General features: G+C 39.7%; 1 protein-coding gene across 1 annotated transcript; it reads left to right on the top strand.

Moving 5' to 3' along the window:
* Positions 1-826: 826 nt before the first annotated feature.
* zgc:153993 (uncharacterized protein LOC767645 homolog) lies at positions 827-15,906 on the top strand. Its single transcript, XM_034140973.1, has 6 exons — positions 827-1,088; positions 2,954-3,002; positions 4,698-4,859; positions 10,487-10,619; positions 13,594-13,698; positions 13,785-15,906. Exons 1-6 carry the CDS (start codon positions 1,025-1,027, stop codon positions 13,881-13,883), a joined length of 612 nt encoding a protein of 203 aa, XP_033996864.1. The 5' UTR covers positions 827-1,024; the 3' UTR covers positions 13,884-15,906.
* Positions 15,907-19,256: the final 3,350 nt, after the last annotated feature.

Below are 19,256 nucleotides of genomic sequence, written 5' to 3'. Positions count from 1 at the left end.
GAGTCTGCTGGATCTCTGGATCTGCTGCTATATACGGCTCCGAGTCCGCACGAGTCTGCTCTGCTGTGTGTTGCACACACAGTGAGTCAGGATTTGCGAATCCGAGTCTGCTGTGGACTCGTGCATGACGACGAGTCTGCTGGATCTCTGGATCTGCTGCTATATGGTTACGGCTCCGAGTCCGCACGAGTCTGATCCGCTGTGTGTTGCAGCGAGTCAGGATTTGCGAATCTGCGAATCTGCGAGTCTGCTGTTGGAGCCGTCGGCTCCTCTGAGTCCCCACGAGTCTGCAGGAAGTTTCACTGATCCGCGTCCCCTCCCCTGAGCCAAACGATCACTTCTGGCAGCTATCCTGTATACTTGCTAAAGGGTAGGTAGATGGACTGGGGTACGTTGTAATGTGATTTTACATGTTATAAAGAGAGTAGCGAGTGACGCAATTTATAGTTTTAATTTGTACGTCACACCAAGTGTGGGACTCAAGGACTCGGGTTAATGGAGAGGGGAGACTCGTCATGACCAGCTCATTTCTAGGATCCGGGTTAATGATCCGGATGAATCAAGACTCGCCCATCTCTACTCTCCTCTCCGTCACATTGTGGTTATTACAAGAAATCCAATAATATCCAGAAATTCATTATTTTCACATTTTATCACATTCCCATGTTACCGCACGGGCCCAGATGTACACCCCGCTAATTGCACAATTATTATTATTATGAATTTAGTCATATTAGATGATTTCTGTTTTAATTTGTGTAATATTGGATGTCCAGTTGCTCACCGGGGAAACACCATGGGAAATGCCATGGGAAAGACGAGGCGCTCTACCCGGCGGCCACTGCGCGCTTCCGTATCACTTCCTTGTTCTTCTGTGGAGGGAGAAAAGTTTTCACGGAAGGGACTTGACGGACTTTTTGTGACTTTGTTCGGCCAAGCTTAGCGTTACATGTTGGAACCAAACACCTAACTGCTCATTCATCGCTCCCAGCTCCTTTCGGGCTGATAAAAAGTGAAAGAAGTAATGGCTGACAGCCGGGAAGAGGGGAAAGAAGACCAGGAGCCTCAGGGCGCCGTGGGTGGGGAAGGTATGTGAAGCCATGGCAGGTGGACACAAGCTAACGAAATGTTGTATTAAACTGACAACTCTTGGCAATATACCATTATGACATTTGCTTTTTATTAAATTGAGAGACCGGTTTTAACACAATTGGGTCGATAAAGGTGTCCCCGTCCTCCTAGCGTTAGCCTACCTTATCCGAACCAGCCTCCAACCTGTCGTCTGTTGCGGCGCTCAATGCGACCTCACCTCACTGGTGACCGGCACCAGGCACCAGGGCCTCCACTAACCCCAACCAAGGGGAGACACCACGGGAGGAAACCCCTCTCTGAAGCGGGGACACAATTTGACACTTCCGTTGCTCAGGAAGTTTTCCAGACATTCATTTTAAGCTAGCAATCTCGTGTAAGAATACCATAGGTTCACAGAGGTGGAAGAAGTACTCAGATCTTGTATTAAAGTAACTACCAGAGTGTAGGAATACTCTGTTACAAGTAAAAGTCCTGCATTCAAAATGTTCCTTAAGTAAAAATACTAAAGTATTATCATCAAAATATAGTTAAAGTACCAAAAGTAAAGGTAGTCATTGTGCAGATTGGTCCATTTCAGAAATATATGATATGATTTATAATTATTGATCATTAAAGTGTTATCAAAGCTGGTAAAGGTGCAGCTAGTTTGAATGACTTTGTATACTGCAGGGTAGCTTGTGAATTTACTCCAGGTGTACTACAGTCTGATTTAAGAGTTCATTATATTTAACATCATTAATCCATATTTGTAAAGTAACTAAAGGTATTAAATACATGTAGTGGTGTAAAAGTACACCATGTACCTCTGAACTGTAGTGGAGTAGAAGTACAAAGTAGCAACAATTGGAAATACTCAAGTAAAGAACAACCACCTCAAAATTGTACTGTTAATAACATTTTGATTGCAGGACTTTTATTTCTATCAGAGTATTCATAGACTGTGGTATTTCTACTTTTACTAAAGTACAAGATCGGAGTACTTCTCCGATTCTGATCAGAGCTTATTAAATACTGCTAGTTTATGTATTTATTATGCTGATATTAAATATAGCTGGGGCCAGTCTTTCCATGGGAGTTTGTGAAATATGCCGAGTCATTGTATGCATCATAAAGTACCATAAAGTCAATATGTCTGCTTAACCCGGTCATTACAGTGCAGCTGGTGACAAACAAGGTAATAAAACAGGAGGATTGTGGCCTGAGTCAGGACGCTGTGAGTCAGGGTGAAGGTCTGCTGGGGCTGTGAGCTCCCCCCAAGTGTAGTTTTAGAGTTCATTACATGTACAATTTAAACATATTATCTTACACGAAAAAATTAGAGCAAACACATGAAGGCGCAACGTAAATATTGAAAACTTAAATATGGGGTAGACGGGACTGTGACATGCCTCAAAGTTCAACTTAACAACAATTGATTGTTCTGTAATTTAATTTCCATACTTTTGTAAAAAGATGTACATGTTAATATAGGTGTATAAGTATGAAATAAACTGCATTACAGTAGAATGCCTCTTCCTAATGCTCTTAAATTGTCTATATTCTGCTCTTAAATTGTTTTAAATGTTCTTTGATAACTTAATATTTAGGCATGACTTATACATAATGAAACTGAAACGGATTTTAAATGTGGTCAAACTATAGAAGTCTAAACTATTTAAGTGGTGGTACAAAGTAAGACTCCAAATTTACATAAATCAACATATTTGATCAAAACAAGACACATTTCAACATAAATAGTTAACAAGCTGTTATGGCAAGAACTTCTTTTTTTTGGATTATGAAAAGGAAACGCCTCAAATGTTCTATAAATAAAAATGCTGCAGTATGAATGCTTTATATAATGATCTTCTCCTTTGTACAGATGTCATTGATGATCCCATCCTGGAGCAAGGCGCAGTGGTACTCAGAGCGTAAGTCTCAATCTGAATAATAATAATACACAAACTGAATTTATACAGCACTTTTCAAAAGATACAAAGTGTTTTACATGGTTAATGGAAGAATAAACATTGAATACAATACTATCATCTCAGTTGAACTATTGTAATACTATTAAACTGAGATGATATGAGAGCATGTGTGATCTTCTCATGATAAGGTGAAAAAAGAAAAAAGATTTTTGATATGTTGGTCAGTTGAAAAAAACCAAGAGACAAGTGAATAACCTCTGTTGAGCAGAGCAGTTAAAAATACAACCTGGTTTGAAAATACAGAAATCATCACGTAAGCAAGAACAGATGCACACAATGTTTTTTTTTCTTACTGAGTAAAGGCTAAAGTTTTCCGATTGAAGAAGTAACAACTTAAGATGCTACTGATTATTGCCTTTCAACTTATTCTGATAAGCGATGCTCCCATCAGGTTTTTCAGGATAAACGGATCCCCAGTGTATTGTCATGGGGACCGGCTGATCTGCTGCTCATTACCAGTTCTTGCATTTTTTTGTAAAAAACACAATAAGAGGCTGACCCTACAGAAATCACCTCTGTTCTAGTGATGGGAATTCCGGCTCTTTTCAGTGAGCCGGATCATTTGGCTCGGCTCACCAAGAAGAGCCGGCTCTTTCTGCTCTCAAACAGCTCTTCAGTTTACCACATATACCTTTTATAATTCAATCAAATTTAGCCCTGTTTTGACTAATGATTTATATGTGTACACGTATATCACTTCAATTATTCAATACATCTTTTTAGTATTCAAAAGTAAAAATGACATGTTTAATATCAATTATTTGCTGTGGCCAATTGTTTTCATTGCATTGACAGACCCTTGTAACTCTCTGATACCACCCAATGAATGCACTGACTTGCTTGTAGAACCACGCTACACAAAGCAGATAGCAACACCTATAAAAACTTTAGCATAGACATTTTTAAAAAGGACAGCTACTGTATCGACATTTTAAAATTATATTTAAAGAAAAATCCCTAACAAAACAGCAGGGCTCTATTTCAGTATTAAATAAAGAAAAAAAGACAGCAACAGCTGACATCAAATCTTTGCTGAGCCTAAAGATAATCATAAATAAATAACATAGTGAAAATAAATGTATTGCAATGCTCAAAACAGCAGCATCCAACCGTCTCTAATACTTGGATATTACATGTCACTGCATGCATGCACGGAGCACCCCAAAAAAACGGCTCGTTCGCGGGCGCGAGCAGGCTCCCTTCATTCACTTAAAACAGCCGGCTCTTTGAACCTTTACTTACTCAAATCATTAAAAACCTTTACTTACTCAAATCATTAAAAACACACCTGTTCACCCCGGCTTCCTTTATCTTTTGTTTGCCCTTTGATTGTTTGTTTGTTTTGTTTGTCCACCATGTACAGCGACCTTGGGTCCCTTGAAAGGCGCTATATAAATATAATTTGTTATTATTATTATTATTACTTAGATGTCCTCTAAGCCTCCAGTCTCTCACACTATGCTAGTGTTTTTTAGGATAGGTTCACATTTTCACACAAATGCGTTTCTTGTCGATGTATATCGAAAGAGTTATTGGTGTTTGTAGTCATTCTCCTCGTTTCTAAAGCAAGCTCACAAAGTCCAAGCATGCGTCTTGTGTGGTGTTTCCTTGGTAAAGCCGTTTTCTCTGTCCTAGGTATGTGATTGAACGTATAAATGCGGAGGAGCCAAGTCGCCACGTCTCCTCGGAGCATCTCGGAGGAAGACCCAACGAACAACAGGACCCTCATGTCAAAGAGGTGGTGCAGCAGCTGCTGAAGATCGCAGACGAGATGAACAGGAACGCTGAGCTCCAACGGTAAGCTGTGCAGCAGGAACACACCACTGGAGGAGCACATCACTCCCCAGAGCCCTGGTGCCGGGTGGTCTCAGTGGTTCAATGTAGGGAGGACTGACTCTAAAGAGTATCGACAGTGCTGATACCAAGTCCTGATCACATACCTGTGTTTTACTAGATAATACAGCAGCACAATGCACATTATATAATATCATATCAAATCCATCCATTGTATATGCTTGACAATTAAATAGTTTTAAAATGATATGAGGAAAAAATGACTGCATCGAAGCTGTCCCGAAATAATGTTTTTTTTTTTTACTAAATTAAGATTAAAAAAATGTAATATATATTTTATTGATTAAGATTTTACTTAATAATCACCTATCATGCTATTTTTAGGCAATAGCATAGGTCTCAGATATATACAAAGATATAAAAAACATGTCTATGAAATGTTTTTGCTCAAAATACCAAACAGATCACCCATTCTAGCCATGCCTCATATCCCTCTGTTTCACTTCCTGTTTCAAAAGTGCTGATTTTGGGTATAAAGCTTTAAAAAAAAGAAAGAATTGATTGAGGAGGGGGCTGAGCTCATGCGGGACCCAGCAGCTACTGTCCAAACTAAATACTGCCGTGATGAAACGCCATATCAGGATTATCAAGGATTATTTCTGAAACAGTATGGAGCTCAAAGGCTTTCTCTCTTGCCGGTTATACCACAAGGTGAGTTCCTTTTTATTTCCTGCTTCTTCACACACATGCTCTCCAGTACAGGTTAGCTCTGAGTGTTAGCGATGCTAAGGTAAACACAGACCATATTACGTCCAAAACAGTCGGGCATTGTTTCTGATAGCAACTTTCTGATAGGGCCGTGGGTCCACATTTCCGATATTACGTCATATCGGACGCAAATCTGGATCAGCTCCGTTGTTCCCCCGTTTTTAGAGATTTGGGTACGGAGGAAAAGAGAGAGGGTTTTATTTTCTGACGCTGCGTGAGTTCACTGACACACCGGGGACACATATTTATGTATAAAAGACATCAAAAAGTGCATTTTGCATGATAGGTCCCCTTTCAGTAATTGATTGTTAAAACATGTGACACGTTTAGTTTAGTTTAGTTTATTTATTTATTTTCGAGCGTGTAAAACTAAAGAAAATACAAATGAAACAAAAGGTGATACAGACATGATACAGTACTATACAAATGAATGCAATAACAAAACGAAACATTTAATTAATAATTGAATAATCTGTAGTATCATTGTCTGATATCAATAAACAACAAAGCTTTAGCTAATTACACGTCCGAAAAGGGGTCGGAAGAAGTTTACACTTATTTACGTTCGAATGCTTGGGGGGGGGGGGGGCGTTGCGCGTTGCGCGTTGCGCGTTGCGGTGCCGTTCTGTGATTCTACAGATGGCCACTGCTCACAAGCTTATTAAGATCCAAAGCTTTAGTGCGTTTTGAATCAATGCTGAGTACAGCCAAACTTGACGGTCTCTTCTCTGTCATTGTAGACCGAATGCTTCTCGTTTTGCGCCGTCCCGTTCAAATGACAATCACATTTCTACGCTCGCGCCAGGGCCGGGGGAGGGGTTACAAGGCTCGCGTCTTGTGCTGCATTCACTTGCACTCGGACATTAGGGATTTTCTTTCATAAATGTCCGATGAGCCAAAACTTTTCTTTCAAAACAAAGCTGCCAACTGGGGTGGCAGCATATGCACCACCACCCCTCGCCCTCCACGATCAAGCGGCTTCTCCGATTTTGTTGTGTGTTTTGACTGAACTTTGTTACTGTTCACATATAAGTAAACATTACGTTTCAATGATTTAGTGAGCTGGTGTCAATGTTTCCCCTAGGATGGAGTCATAGCAGCGGTGCTAAGGCACGTGGGCCCAGCATAATGTGAGCGCGGAGCCTGTGGAATGTTTTAGTGTGTGCACGTGCGAAGTGCGCCCCGCCAATTTGTTTCTATGTGTCTGCCAGCACAAGAAAGGCTCTTGAGGCCTAGTACCAGGGACGGTTCTAGCCAATTTGCTGCTCTAGGCGAGATTTTATATATAAAGAATAAATGAAAAATCTCTACAAAAGACAAATACACTACAAAAACAGAAACTTATTGACATAGGTAATATACGTCAAAATGGCTTCAAATGTATTCAGTATTGTATGAACATGTTTGAATTGGGGGGTGGACGTCACATCCTCTAGGGGGGTCCGGTGGTATGCCCTCCCGGGAAGATTTTTTTGAACATTTTAAAGTAAAATGCTTCAATCTGGTGCACTTTGAGCACACAATTACTAGAGACCTGATCTAGGGGTTACAACTCTAAAACACCCATATGAAAAAGATCGGTTTACATTTGAATAATCAATAAGTATGTGAACATAACCAATAACCTACCATAGCCAATAACAAATAAATGTAACTTTTTTTATTTTTGTTGTTCATTCATATCTTATTTTACCTTAACATTTATTTATTCATATTTTTGTATCCCTCCAACTTTAAACGATATTTTTGGTTTACTGTCCTATAGTATGCATTGGAATGATTTCAAACCTGTTTTTATTTATCCTAATAAAGGAGTGCCTTGGAAATATGTGTTTACATAATTTGTGGTCAAAACGTTTGAGACCCACTGAGATAACTTAGACTAAAATTAACTATCCAAACACTCAGAGAGTCCTTTACCTCACTGAGCCTCTCAGTCTGACAGGAGAGCTCTCCTAACCCTAACCACCCTGGTTGTAGAAACATCTACTTCTTATATCCGTTAGCGCAGCTAGCACCAGATTCTAATAACAACAGCGCCGGTACCGGTGCGCCCTCTCTCTCTCTCCCTCGCTCGCTCTCTCGCTCCCACGCTCGCACTTTGGCTGTGAGCTGCCTGATAAACCAACATCCCCCACTTTCATCACTTACAGCGCCCATCGTACAGGGCAAATGAAAAGTGTAACCGGGGTGAAAAGGGTGTTACATTTACTTAATTATGAATGTTGTTACATCAAGGCCGAAAATTAGGATGGGCTCCAACGGTCAGAAATGTTTTTTCCCCTCCCAGAGCTACCCAGATCTGGCGCCCTAGGCGACCGCCTATGTCTCCTATGCCAAAAATCGGCCCTGCCTAGTACCAACAGTGGCAATGTCTCAAGATTTAGCAAAAATACACCTTTATTGAACATACAGTAACACAAATACTACAAATCCACATAACAAACAATCAAAAATGAAAAAGGGTAACCACTTATTATTATTTTAGTTAAAAAAAAAAAGTTAAAAAGAAAAAATAATATATATATATATATATATATATATATATATATATATATATATATTTTTTTTTTTTGGGTACCTGGTTGGCCAGAAGCGGCACGCATATTTCAGCAGCCGCCACTATTTGTGGTTTGAAAAAAATAACACCCAGTGTTTCCCCTATATACAAACGGCATATTGGCTATTTCAGCACCATGCGCTGTCCACCTACTTATTGATCCACTATCAGCGTCAGTGCACCCCGCTGCCAGATTGTGCCTGTGCTGTGTGTCATTCACTCTCAACATGGATAAAAGTACAATAAGCATTCTTCAGGTGTAGGTAGATTCTCTATTCGGACATTATAGCCTATATGTGCGACTGTCGGTCCGATATTTAACCCTTTAACTGCCAGACCAAGAAAAAAGCTATGGAAAAATTATTTGTTTGCATTTTTTTATCAAATGGGCCACAAATAATCACAAACAATTTTAATTTTTTTGACTGACCACACGGTTTTGTTTTTATGAGCCTCTACCAACTGGTCGAGCTGGCCTTCTATGGTAAAAGTGCATTTTCAACAATCATCATATACAGTACAGTATGTGTATGCATCAAACTCAAATAAAACACAACCTGAAATACATTTGTTTCTTTTATGGAAAATTAGCCATATATACAACCAGATAATTAATAAAAGATAATAAATTATAATTGTAAACAATTTTTTGGGGAAAAAAGTAATGTTAAAGGTTGGGGTAGGTAAGTTTGAGAAACCGGCTCGAGATACACTTTTTGTTATATTCCATGGAATGCTCTTAACATCCCGATAGCAATGAATATCTTAAGTGCTTTGACAAAAAATCCATAAAAAAATGTAATCTGTGGAAGCCGTAGTACTGTAAAAAGTACGACCAATCATTTTAGCCGGCCCGGCTAAAATAACTGGATGGCCTACCTGCCTGTCAGCCTTCCATCTGTGCACAAACTTATCTCGTGCCCTCATTGGTCATGTGCGCGTCCGTGTGTGTTGGAGGAGGGGCTCTGTAAGGAAGTAGCAGATTTCTTCCGGCTGTGTATTTTCAAATTCTAGCGATCTCGAGCCGGTTTCTCCAAAATTACCTACCCCACCTTTAAGTATTTTTCATAATAAAAAACAGACTTGCTCATCTTACTGTATATGCTGAATTGGCCTAACAGCAAATATCTATATCCTGTGTTGGCCTAACTTGCTCATTTGTGTGCAACTTTGGGCTGAATGCCATGCATGAAAGGTGCTATATAAATTATTATCACTCTTTCACTCTGAGACTCATAAGGCAGTACTAGATTTAGTAATATTACCATGAATCTAGCTATTTATTTACTATATTTTATTGGAAAACATCTCTGAAACTCTGAAAAAGTCATATTGCTTGTTTACCATAAAAGCCCAAATCGACCGGTTGGTTGAGCATATTTTCCAAATAATAATTACACCCTTGTTAAAACTTGTTTTGTGCATCAAGTTATCTAAATATGTTCAGTAAGTGCTCTGACACTAACATATGTCAAAAAGGATATGGTTACCTTACAAAAGTTGACCAAAAAGAGTGATTTCTTCAGGAGTGATTTTTAGCATGCCAACTTTCTCAGTGGAAGCTAGCTGAAGGGCTTTCTGTTCGAACCACAGTGACATCTAGAGGTTGTTACACTTTTTTATTTTTTTTTCAACAAGATATCAAGACACAAAATGTGCTCTACCAAATGGTGGCGCTGGCAGTTAAAGGGTTAACAAAATAAAAAATCTCAAAATAATCTTTTATTTTTATTCTCAAAAAAAAATTCCGGGCCAAATATTATTGCTGGCGGGCCACCAATGGCCCGCAGGCCGCCTATTGCCGACCCATGCTCTAGAATAACTCTTTGATAGCAGACAAACATGGCTGATGGCAATCTCTTGTGACTGGTTGGACTTTGCATTATGTAAAGCAAGAGTTTTAAATAAGACACATACCTTGACTGAAGAATGGACACATTAACACTGAAATGCTGATCGGTCTGTTTGCTGCTTTATCAATCAGACCTACATTCCCACACACACACAACACAAATCAAATCTAATGGTTTTGTTGCATTACACTTTTAATTTGTTATTTGTTGTGAAATATAACTGGTGATGTTGCGCAAGAGCTTTCCTGAAACATTACTATTTTTGCAAACGTATATTCAAATGCACCTTGTTTGTATTGGATTTTATTGCCAAATATTGAAATAATGTAACGCCATAACGACAGTTATTACTGTTTGCTACAGTAGTTTTAACATTAGACTTGTTTCAGAGAAATGTCACTTACTGAGAGTAATGAAAATGTTTGAGTGTGTCCTTTTCCTCCTGTCAGACTGATCAACCAGGTTCAGGCCAACTGTGCTCAGGACATCTTCATGAAGGTGGCCCAGAACATCTTTGCTGACGGCATCAACTGGGGGCGAGTGGTGGCTCTCTTCCATCTGGCCTACAGACTCATACACAAGGTAACACTACTACTACTTACATCAATCAGAAATATTGTGTTTTACGTCTGATTGCCTCAAAGCCTTATGATATCGTCCACAGTAGGGATTTTATGTTTGGGATGTAAATAATAACAAATTAGAAGGAAAAAAAGATTTAAAAAATACATATTTCAGTATTCTGAGCCCCATTTATTTTCCTCACGGACGGCAAAAAAAGTCAGACATTATACAATTATATTATATACAAAATCTTTTTATGAACCACACAGCTTCCGGTCTTCCAAGACTCGACCGGACAAAAAGACGTGGTGCAGGCACAAAACATTCTACCAATATAAATACATTGCTTTTAAAATCGTTCTGTGTGACACGAAGAAAAATGGGAAAATCGTGTTGGTGAACACGAATCAATAGATTACATTTATTTCGTGACTATAACACAAAATGCCGTGAGACTGGGTTGGGTGATCCCGGTCCAAAATGAGCACCATAGGAAATGAATGGGTAACCCCTAGATTATGTTCATCCATCCGACAACCATGTTAGTTTTGGAATACATTTTCAGTGTGTATTCTTTGTATATTCACTGCACTTATTCATGTAAACCAGCAGTCTGAGAAATTGTTTATAGTTTAAAAGGGAGTTTTAAGTAAGGTTTTTTTTTTTTTTGTTCTTTATGTAAGAGCATTTCAACCAGACCGGTTAAATTTGACCACGAACATCAAAGTAAGGGAGGAGAAAGTCAAGTTTTGTTATACACATGTGCATGGATCGGACAGAAGAATTTCAAACAGTCTTTTCTTTTTAAACTCCAGAACACTGTGAAGCAGATTTGTAACCCACCTTTTCTGGAAATATTTGGTAGATAAGCAGAGCCCTTTTCATATCAGATACCAATGTTCAGTCTTGGAAAGAGCTTTGCTTATTTTGTCTTAGTACTCTGCTTGATTAGACTGCTATCTCTTTTTGTAAGCTTCTCTTCTCTATTTAGTTTTTCATTGTGTTGGCATTTGGCTGAGGTGGTACCACAATATCTACCAGCTATCCACAACCTTTGCTACTGGACAACCAAAACACAAGAATTCAGAAAAAGTACCAAATTGAAAGAATACCCATGTTTAAGAAATGAAAGGACTCCCACATTTGTATTAAGATGCTGATATCCAGTAGTTGGCAAAGTGTATTGTACTTTTAAAATGTTTCTGATTGCAATGAATGCGTTTATTATTGTAACAATGCTGCCGACACGTCCGACAATTCCAAGGCCAGTTCGGGGCCGGTGCTTGCAATTCAATTTATATTTGTGGGTTTTAAAACAACATGAGCACAACTCTGACACATTCCACCGTTGTTAGTGTAGCGTGGAAAATTCCACGCTACGTTGCGCCAACATAAATGATGACGTCATGACGTGGCTTCTCTGGGGCTATGAGTGGAATAGCAAAGTGGGTCACAAGTTGAACCAACAACACTAGCCGCAGCAAGAACTAATTTCAGTGAAAGGGGATTCACATGGACCTGATTAAGGCCCCGTCCACACGGAGACGAAACGGGTGTTATCCGCTATAGTTCTTTATCGTATGGGCGGTTCGTCCACACGAGGCCGTAACGCAGGGGTGTCAAACTCAAATACACAGTGGGCCAAAATAAAAAAAATCGGTACTAGTCGAGAGCCGGACTGGTTCAATGTTTATTGCAAAACTTATTGAAATGAACTTATTGCACATATTTTACATTACATGTCACTTGTTAGACGCTTTTATCCAAAGCGACTTACATACTCAATACTGTGGACAATCCCCACAGGAGCAATTTGGGGTGAAGTGTCTCAGGGACACAACGACATGCTGACTGCAGTGGGGTTTGAACCTGTGCTCCCCTGATCCGAACACCAATGCACTAATCCACTGCGCCACACACCTCCCATTTTAATATTCCCATATTTAACGTGGAACTAACAAAGCTTAAATGATTGCCTATAAAAACAACATTAAACATTAAATAATCAGTTGCATTAATTTCTTATGGCTCTATCTGCAGCTTTTCCGGAGTCATTTCTTATGATTACATTTTTCCACAGGCCAACAACAGCTTCAAAAAAACAATTTCCCTCAAAGAAAAAAACAAACATGTGTTGTCGCAAGAAAAAAAGTGCAGAAGGAAACATCCATGTAAACTCAGTTTGCTGCTCTGTGATGCTAGTTCAAGCCAGATACTTGGCATTTCATCTTGGGTGCAAGTTCATCAATGTTTGGGCTCAGGCTCTGAGCTGAGGAAACCCTCAGGATTGAGTGAAGGTGTGCGTGCAATATACCGGCGGGCCAGATCTAATAGTAATTCAAAATTATCCTGCGGGCCGAAATTAAATCCACTACGGGCCTGATTTGGCCCCCGGGCCTTGAGTTTGACACATGTGCCGTAACGGAACCGCGGAAACGGAGCCCTCAAATGATAACGCATCCCAAAGTGGGAAGGTCTAGTAACGTAACGCTTGCGGCACCGTGTGTACACCCTAAACGATCATAGCCCCGCCTCTCCCCACCTCTGCTGCTCACCCCTACAACAACAACAACAGTGGCAGATCACAGGGTTGCGTTCGTGCTCCAGACGCTACTGACTATGATACAGATTTTAGTGCAACATTTACAGCTCCTCTACCACAACCATCAGCAACAATAATAATATAATAATAATAATAATCGTCAATGGTCTTATTCGCTGCTTTTGGTGTATTTGTGGCGGAAGTGCAGCGCCACTTACAGGCCCGGCATATGTACTACAGCGTCTCCAGCGGGTCGAGCGGTCTCGTGTGGACGGACACGTTTCTTCTGCCGATTCTGTGTGGACGGAAGACTTTTTTGATATCGACCTCGGTTCGTTTTCGTCTCCGTGTGGACGGGGCCTTAATGAAGTATGGATATTTACCCACAGATATGTGGCGTCAGTAGCTTACAAAGTTGTTCTGACTGGTCTCCTGTTTTTGCTTTTAAAGGCCCTGACCACCAACCATCTAGAGAACATCAGAACAATCATCGGCTGGGTCTTGCAGGTGATCAGAGAGCAGCTCTACTCGTGGCTGGTGCAGCAGGGAGGCTGGGTGAGTGATGTGCTACAATCATTCTACATGTTGGTTTAGAACTGTATGGAGCTACTAATCTTTCTTTGTCTGTTTGATCTTTCCAGGAGGGGGTGATCCGTGGTTTTTCTCAGTGGAGGACAGTAGCCATAGTAGCATCAGTAGCATTGGTAGCAGCTATTGTTTACTACAGGAAGACGCGCTGAGAGCTAAACACCTCACCACCAGGGCTGCAGTCCCATCTCCTGGATAAATGCAGCATGTTAATAAAGACAATCTCTGGACATTATTTACAACAACTCCATCTCATCAACCAGCGGAAGTCAAGTACTGGACTTAGAGGGGAGGGGGGGGGGGGGGGGGGGGGGGAAGATTCTCTCTTCTGGAACAAAGAATAATTGGGATGCTCTCAGCAGTGGCTTTCAGGAGATGGAGTAACAAACATGGGACGTATGTATAGAGGTCCTGAAACAGAAAAGAGGACCAGACTCCACCTGAACCAGGTCTCAGGTCCACATCTGCTATTTAAACTGGACCTGAGAGGGTATACCAATATTGGGAAAAGGAAACAACATATGGTGCATCATAAGTCAGCCAATCAAAATTCATCACTGATTTCTGTAGCTTTATCATGTCAGCCTTTGCTGGAAATGTGAATGTGTTTCAGCCCAGAGGCTACGCATTTGGCATGTGGTAGCACAGAAAGAGCTGTGGTCATCTCCATCCACCTGTCTCAGGGCCCTCGCACCGTGTCATGACATTGTAAATGTTATCAGTGAGGCAAAGTCCAGTGTCTTTGGGGGGGAAAGGTCTACAGCCAACAAAACACGGCTTTAAGTGTCCTGAATATGTGACTGAATTCACATTCAAAAATACATAACTGCTCGTTATGATTTCTAAATAGCTTGGACATTTCTTACCAAAATGATTCTTCAGAGTTCTTGACTTACCTCCTCAAGTTTTAATGTACCTATTTATATATAAAAACTCAAACATTTCCCTACTGAGTTGCCTAAAGTTTATATACTGATAATTCAACCACAGAGTTTGATGTCAATCATTTATCTATCTAATGTTGTCTATGCAGGAAACTAATGGGACTCTTAACACTGGGGCAAAGTCCTCCCACCACACTGCTGTAAAGGTGTGGGAGTTACAGGGAGAGATACTTTATGCTGATGCTTTCATATAGAGTCCATCCATTAGCTCAGGAACTGTGGTCAGCTGACCATCACTGGACTGTGAACACTGGCTCAAGTATCTAAGAATGACGCGAGGACTTTTTAAAACGCCTTGACGTAGCATCTATAAACAGAATGATCTGCACCCGCAGTGTGAAGCTCAAAACGAGGTGCAGGGAGGATTGTTGTAGGCCGACCGAGAAGTTAGCATCGCAAGGGCTCCTTGGATAAAAAGCCACTGGGATATTTCCTTTGGATTTCAGTATAATGCGGAAAATAGTCTCTGTGGCAAACAGATGTTTATGATACTTACCTTTTGTTCAGCAGGATAATCTGCGAACATAAACACCACTTTTATCTTTTTTTAAGTTTAAATGCAATTGCCAGAATTAAAAAGATGACATTATGCTATAAATGACTACATCACACTGAGTGCATCATGTCAACACCGCTTAGCTAAAGGTGGCTAATGTTCTTCGTGATGACGTTTAGCTCATATAGCTCTCATGTAGCTATTTCTTAGCAACCACCGATTTTATGATTCATAAAATCTTCGGACATTTATCAGTGGGGTTTTTACGGTATCAGAAAGAACATTGACTTTGACATTAGGACACTTCCACTATATTTCTGTTGCCCCTGTGAATGCAACAGGACCAACATCTGTAATAAAAAGGGAGACTAAGGACCAGACTATTATAGTACAAAAAACATTCTCCACAGCTCTATAGAAAACCTCCTATATTGGTTAATTATTTAAACTAATGCTTTTTGGTTATTGCGATGTGTCAGATGATGTGATGGATGGTTTCCATGGGAACAGTCAGTAGCCTATAGCAGAGCCAGATGCTGTTATCTGGTACCATGAGATCTTTTGTCAGGGATTTTTGCTACCAAACTGATCCTGCACTTTGAGAGGGATATCAAACTATTTATCTGCTGTTCTAAGGTGTTTGTAATGTGACCTGATGAATATTTTATTGTTAGAAACAATTATCTCATTGGATTCCATTTCTGTGAATGAATTAAAAATGTGTTTTACCACTGCTCTCTTGTGTGACTAGGTCATATTAGTGAAACCATTTTTGAATGCACTGGTCAATTTCAAACATTTTTGGCTTTTGTTATTTCTGTGATAAGTCATTTTTTAGACTAGTGGAAAGTAAACATACACAATGCACATTTAGATGTTTATTTTGCTGACTTTGTCTATTCGTATCTGCACATTTCCCCTCAAATCCCCAGAAGTAAGTGTTGATGACGCTTCAATTGCATAGTTAAACATTAGGAAACGGTAAAGGGGTAATAACCACATATATATAAATGTAAGTAAATAACTGGGGAAGTTTAATTCAGATATATCTATTAGTTCTCTTCTTGAAACTGTTATCTATCATATGTTTGTTTTTTTATTAATTAATTTTAAAGCACTTTGTTTTGAAAGATGCTATATAAATAGCAAAGGGTACTATTATCAATATTAGGCTTTTCCAGCTCCACAACTCGACTTCCTCTACTGGTATTCTGATCGACATCACAGATCTTCCTCTCATTGTTATGAGTCCTGGTTGGCATTTTAAGAAACAGCAGTTCAGAGTTCAGTGAACTGTTGTTCCTTCTGCCATGTTTGCTCTATTTAGTGTATCTCAATCTTCTCTGTGTATTGAAAACGTTTTCAAATGTATTATTTTCTCATAAGTAAAAAATATTGTCTGATAGTATGTCTGCATAATCCTCTCAAGACTTTATTTAATCTCTGGGACGTTTATGCTGAGATATTGAATCGCAAAAACCACCATGTTCAGACCCCTGCCACAGGGGGGCAGTGGAGGTCAATTTTTAGCAGCCTCCATCCATTTTGTGGTAATCCACTACCAAATGTTTAACATCTTTTCTGGAATGAATCAAAAACTTTGTTGCATCTCAATTCTGACTTTGGTCTCGGTTAAAGAATCCTCCGAATTAATTCAAAAGAAAACATCTTAAATGTATTTGTGTTCTTACTCAAACCTCAGAACTCAAATAGATGTTTCACACTTGGGTCTAATCCTCCTCTGTAATAATGTATAACCGAGTCCTGTGCATCTTTTCTAATCAAGTAAATACAATAATGTATAATTGAGTTGAGGAAAACACATGAATACTTCAGGACACATTGAAGATGGATGCCCCCACCGAGGTACAGTATTCTCTGGAGTCTGGCATCAGTCCGAGCCTCAGTGGCCATGATCAGGTCTTGGGTTTGTGCTGGTATGTGTGACTGAGGTCAGGAATGCTCAGTGTGAGGCTGGGTTTATGAGGTTAGGAGGAGGGGGGGGGATGAGACAATGTGAAGGAGAACTGGGCTGTTGTTGCCTCAGCTTACCTCCACTTGTGGTATTTACCACTTACTGTTGGTCATCTTGCAACGTAGAGTACACTCACTGCAAAACAGCTCATATGTTACAGCCTCCACACCTTTAACTGAAGATAAGCTAATAAAAAGGTCAGAAATGTAATAGAAAAAACGAAAGCTGTCTGCAATAACGTTACTCAGTAATTCAATCTACAAGCATGCTTTTTTTTTAATATTATGTTTTGCTTGTAAAATCTCAAACGTTCTACGGGGGGGGGTTCTACATTACAGCCCTGTGGGTGTAGAGAGCAACAATAGCATCTGTCCAGGGCGCTAGCTGACATGAGGGAATACATTTATAAGAGACAGAAAAAGGGGAACACATTAAAAGCAATTCCATTACCAATGATGCTATTTTCTTTGATATAACTCATTCTGTGCATCTGCTCTACATTACCCACAAGATGATAATTTGACCACAGCAAAACTAAAACATCCTCTATCTATACAACTCACACAGTTTCATCCAAGCCCCATTTATCCAGCTGAATGTTTGATAATTGACTACCACATGCATTTTTCACTAAAACATTTAAAAAGGTGGATTTGTACGAATAGGTAGAACTCCTGAGTAAGGTGAGATTGTTTATGCACAGGTATAATAAATGATAATGTTTCAGATTAAATGCATTTGTTTGTAAAGTAGTGAGCAAACCACTCGATCATTGAGACTTAGATTGCCGAAGTGCTTTAAAAGCACATTCTCTCTAATGGCCAGCGGAGGGCGACACCCTTGGTTGCTTAAAGAAGTCAGATTGTATAGAAGTTCATGAGAAAATGTCCGTACTTCTGACTTGATTTATTACCTTAAGTTAACATTTTCCTAATGAGTTTATGGTCTCAATCTCTGCGTTCAGGTCTTCAAATTATGATCCCATTAAGAGTAAAATAAAGGATAAAGCTGGGTATGATTAGTTTAGAGAATATATGTAAAAAGATAATCTGGCACATTTTTGTCTTTTTTTATGCTCTTAAATTCACACTTTCACTGTTTCAAAGGAGTGGGTGGTCTTTATTTGAAACCCCTCTCCAGTTCTTCCCACTGATCCAGGCCTTTCATTCTGCGGCCCCTCCCTTCCTCCATCTGCTACAGAAGTGCAGTGTCTGGTTATTTTCTTTTAATGACACACTATTTTCTTCAATTGTTGATTCTATTTTCACTGTCAAGTTTTCAAGGTTATGATTTACCTCATTGTGAGTTGAAAATACTATATTGTGAAGACAGGATAATTACCTTGTTTGAGTTCATTTGTGAAGTGCTGTTTCTGCAGGGACTCCCATGGTGTGTCAAATGTAAATGTATTCCATTCCTTTCTCAATTGAACAAAATATGAATTACTCATATTTTCAAATGATAATGAAATCTGGAGCTGATCCTGTTGTCTTTTCTGGACAGATGTAGCCTAATTTGTATTTTTTTTCTCTCAGTACTTGAGTTGATTAACTCAATAATGGCTTCATCATATATTTGAGGTTAAAGGTCACCTATTATGCAAAATGCACTTTTTGATGTATTTTATACATAAATATTTTTTTTTTGCCCCGGTGTGTAAGGAGACTCACAAAGTGTCAGAAAATAAAACCCTCTGTCTTTTCCTCCTTTCCCACATCTCTAAAACAACGGAGCTGATCCAGATTTGCTGCGGTCATGACGACTTTACTCAAATGTGGGCTGGCTTTACGTTGAACTCCTGGCAACGTGCCCCCACCCAACCTATCGTCCCCTATCAGAAACGTCGCTGTATCAGAAACAATGCGCGACGTGTTTTGAAAGTAATATGGTCTGTGTTTACATTAGCAAGCATCGCTAACACTCAGAGCTAACGCTGTACTGGAGAGAATATGCGTAAAGGCGGATATAAAAAGGTACACTCGTGTGGTAAACCCGCGAGAGAAAAAGCATTTGAGCTCCTTACTGTTTCAGAAATAATGCTTGATGTGGTTTGGAACATAATATGGCGTTTAATCACGGCAGCGTTTAGCTGTATCTGCCGGTAGAAACC

Source organism: Trematomus bernacchii, unplaced genomic scaffold (assembly GCF_902827165.1).
Source record: "Trematomus bernacchii unplaced genomic scaffold, fTreBer1.1, whole genome shotgun sequence".
In the NCBI taxonomy this organism is placed as follows: Eukaryota; Metazoa; Chordata; class Actinopteri; order Perciformes; family Nototheniidae; genus Trematomus; species Trematomus bernacchii.
This window is presented reverse-complemented; position numbering and strand designations above follow the sequence as displayed.

What these genes read in the sequence shown, in the direction of transcription:
- zgc:153993 (XM_034140973.1), top strand. Translation starts at nt 1,025, where the DNA reads ATGGCTGACAGCCGGGAAGAGGGGAAAGAAGACCAGGAGCCTCAGGGC. An exon ending in GGCGCAGTGGTACTCAGAGC is followed by an intron (nt 3,003 to 4,697) that starts GTAAGTCTCAAT and finishes TCTCTGTCCTAG; the next exon opens with GTATGTGATTGAACGTATAA. An exon ending in CCTACAGACTCATACACAAG is followed by an intron (nt 10,620 to 13,593) that starts GTAACACTACTA and finishes TTGCTTTTAAAG; the next exon opens with GCCCTGACCACCAACCATCT.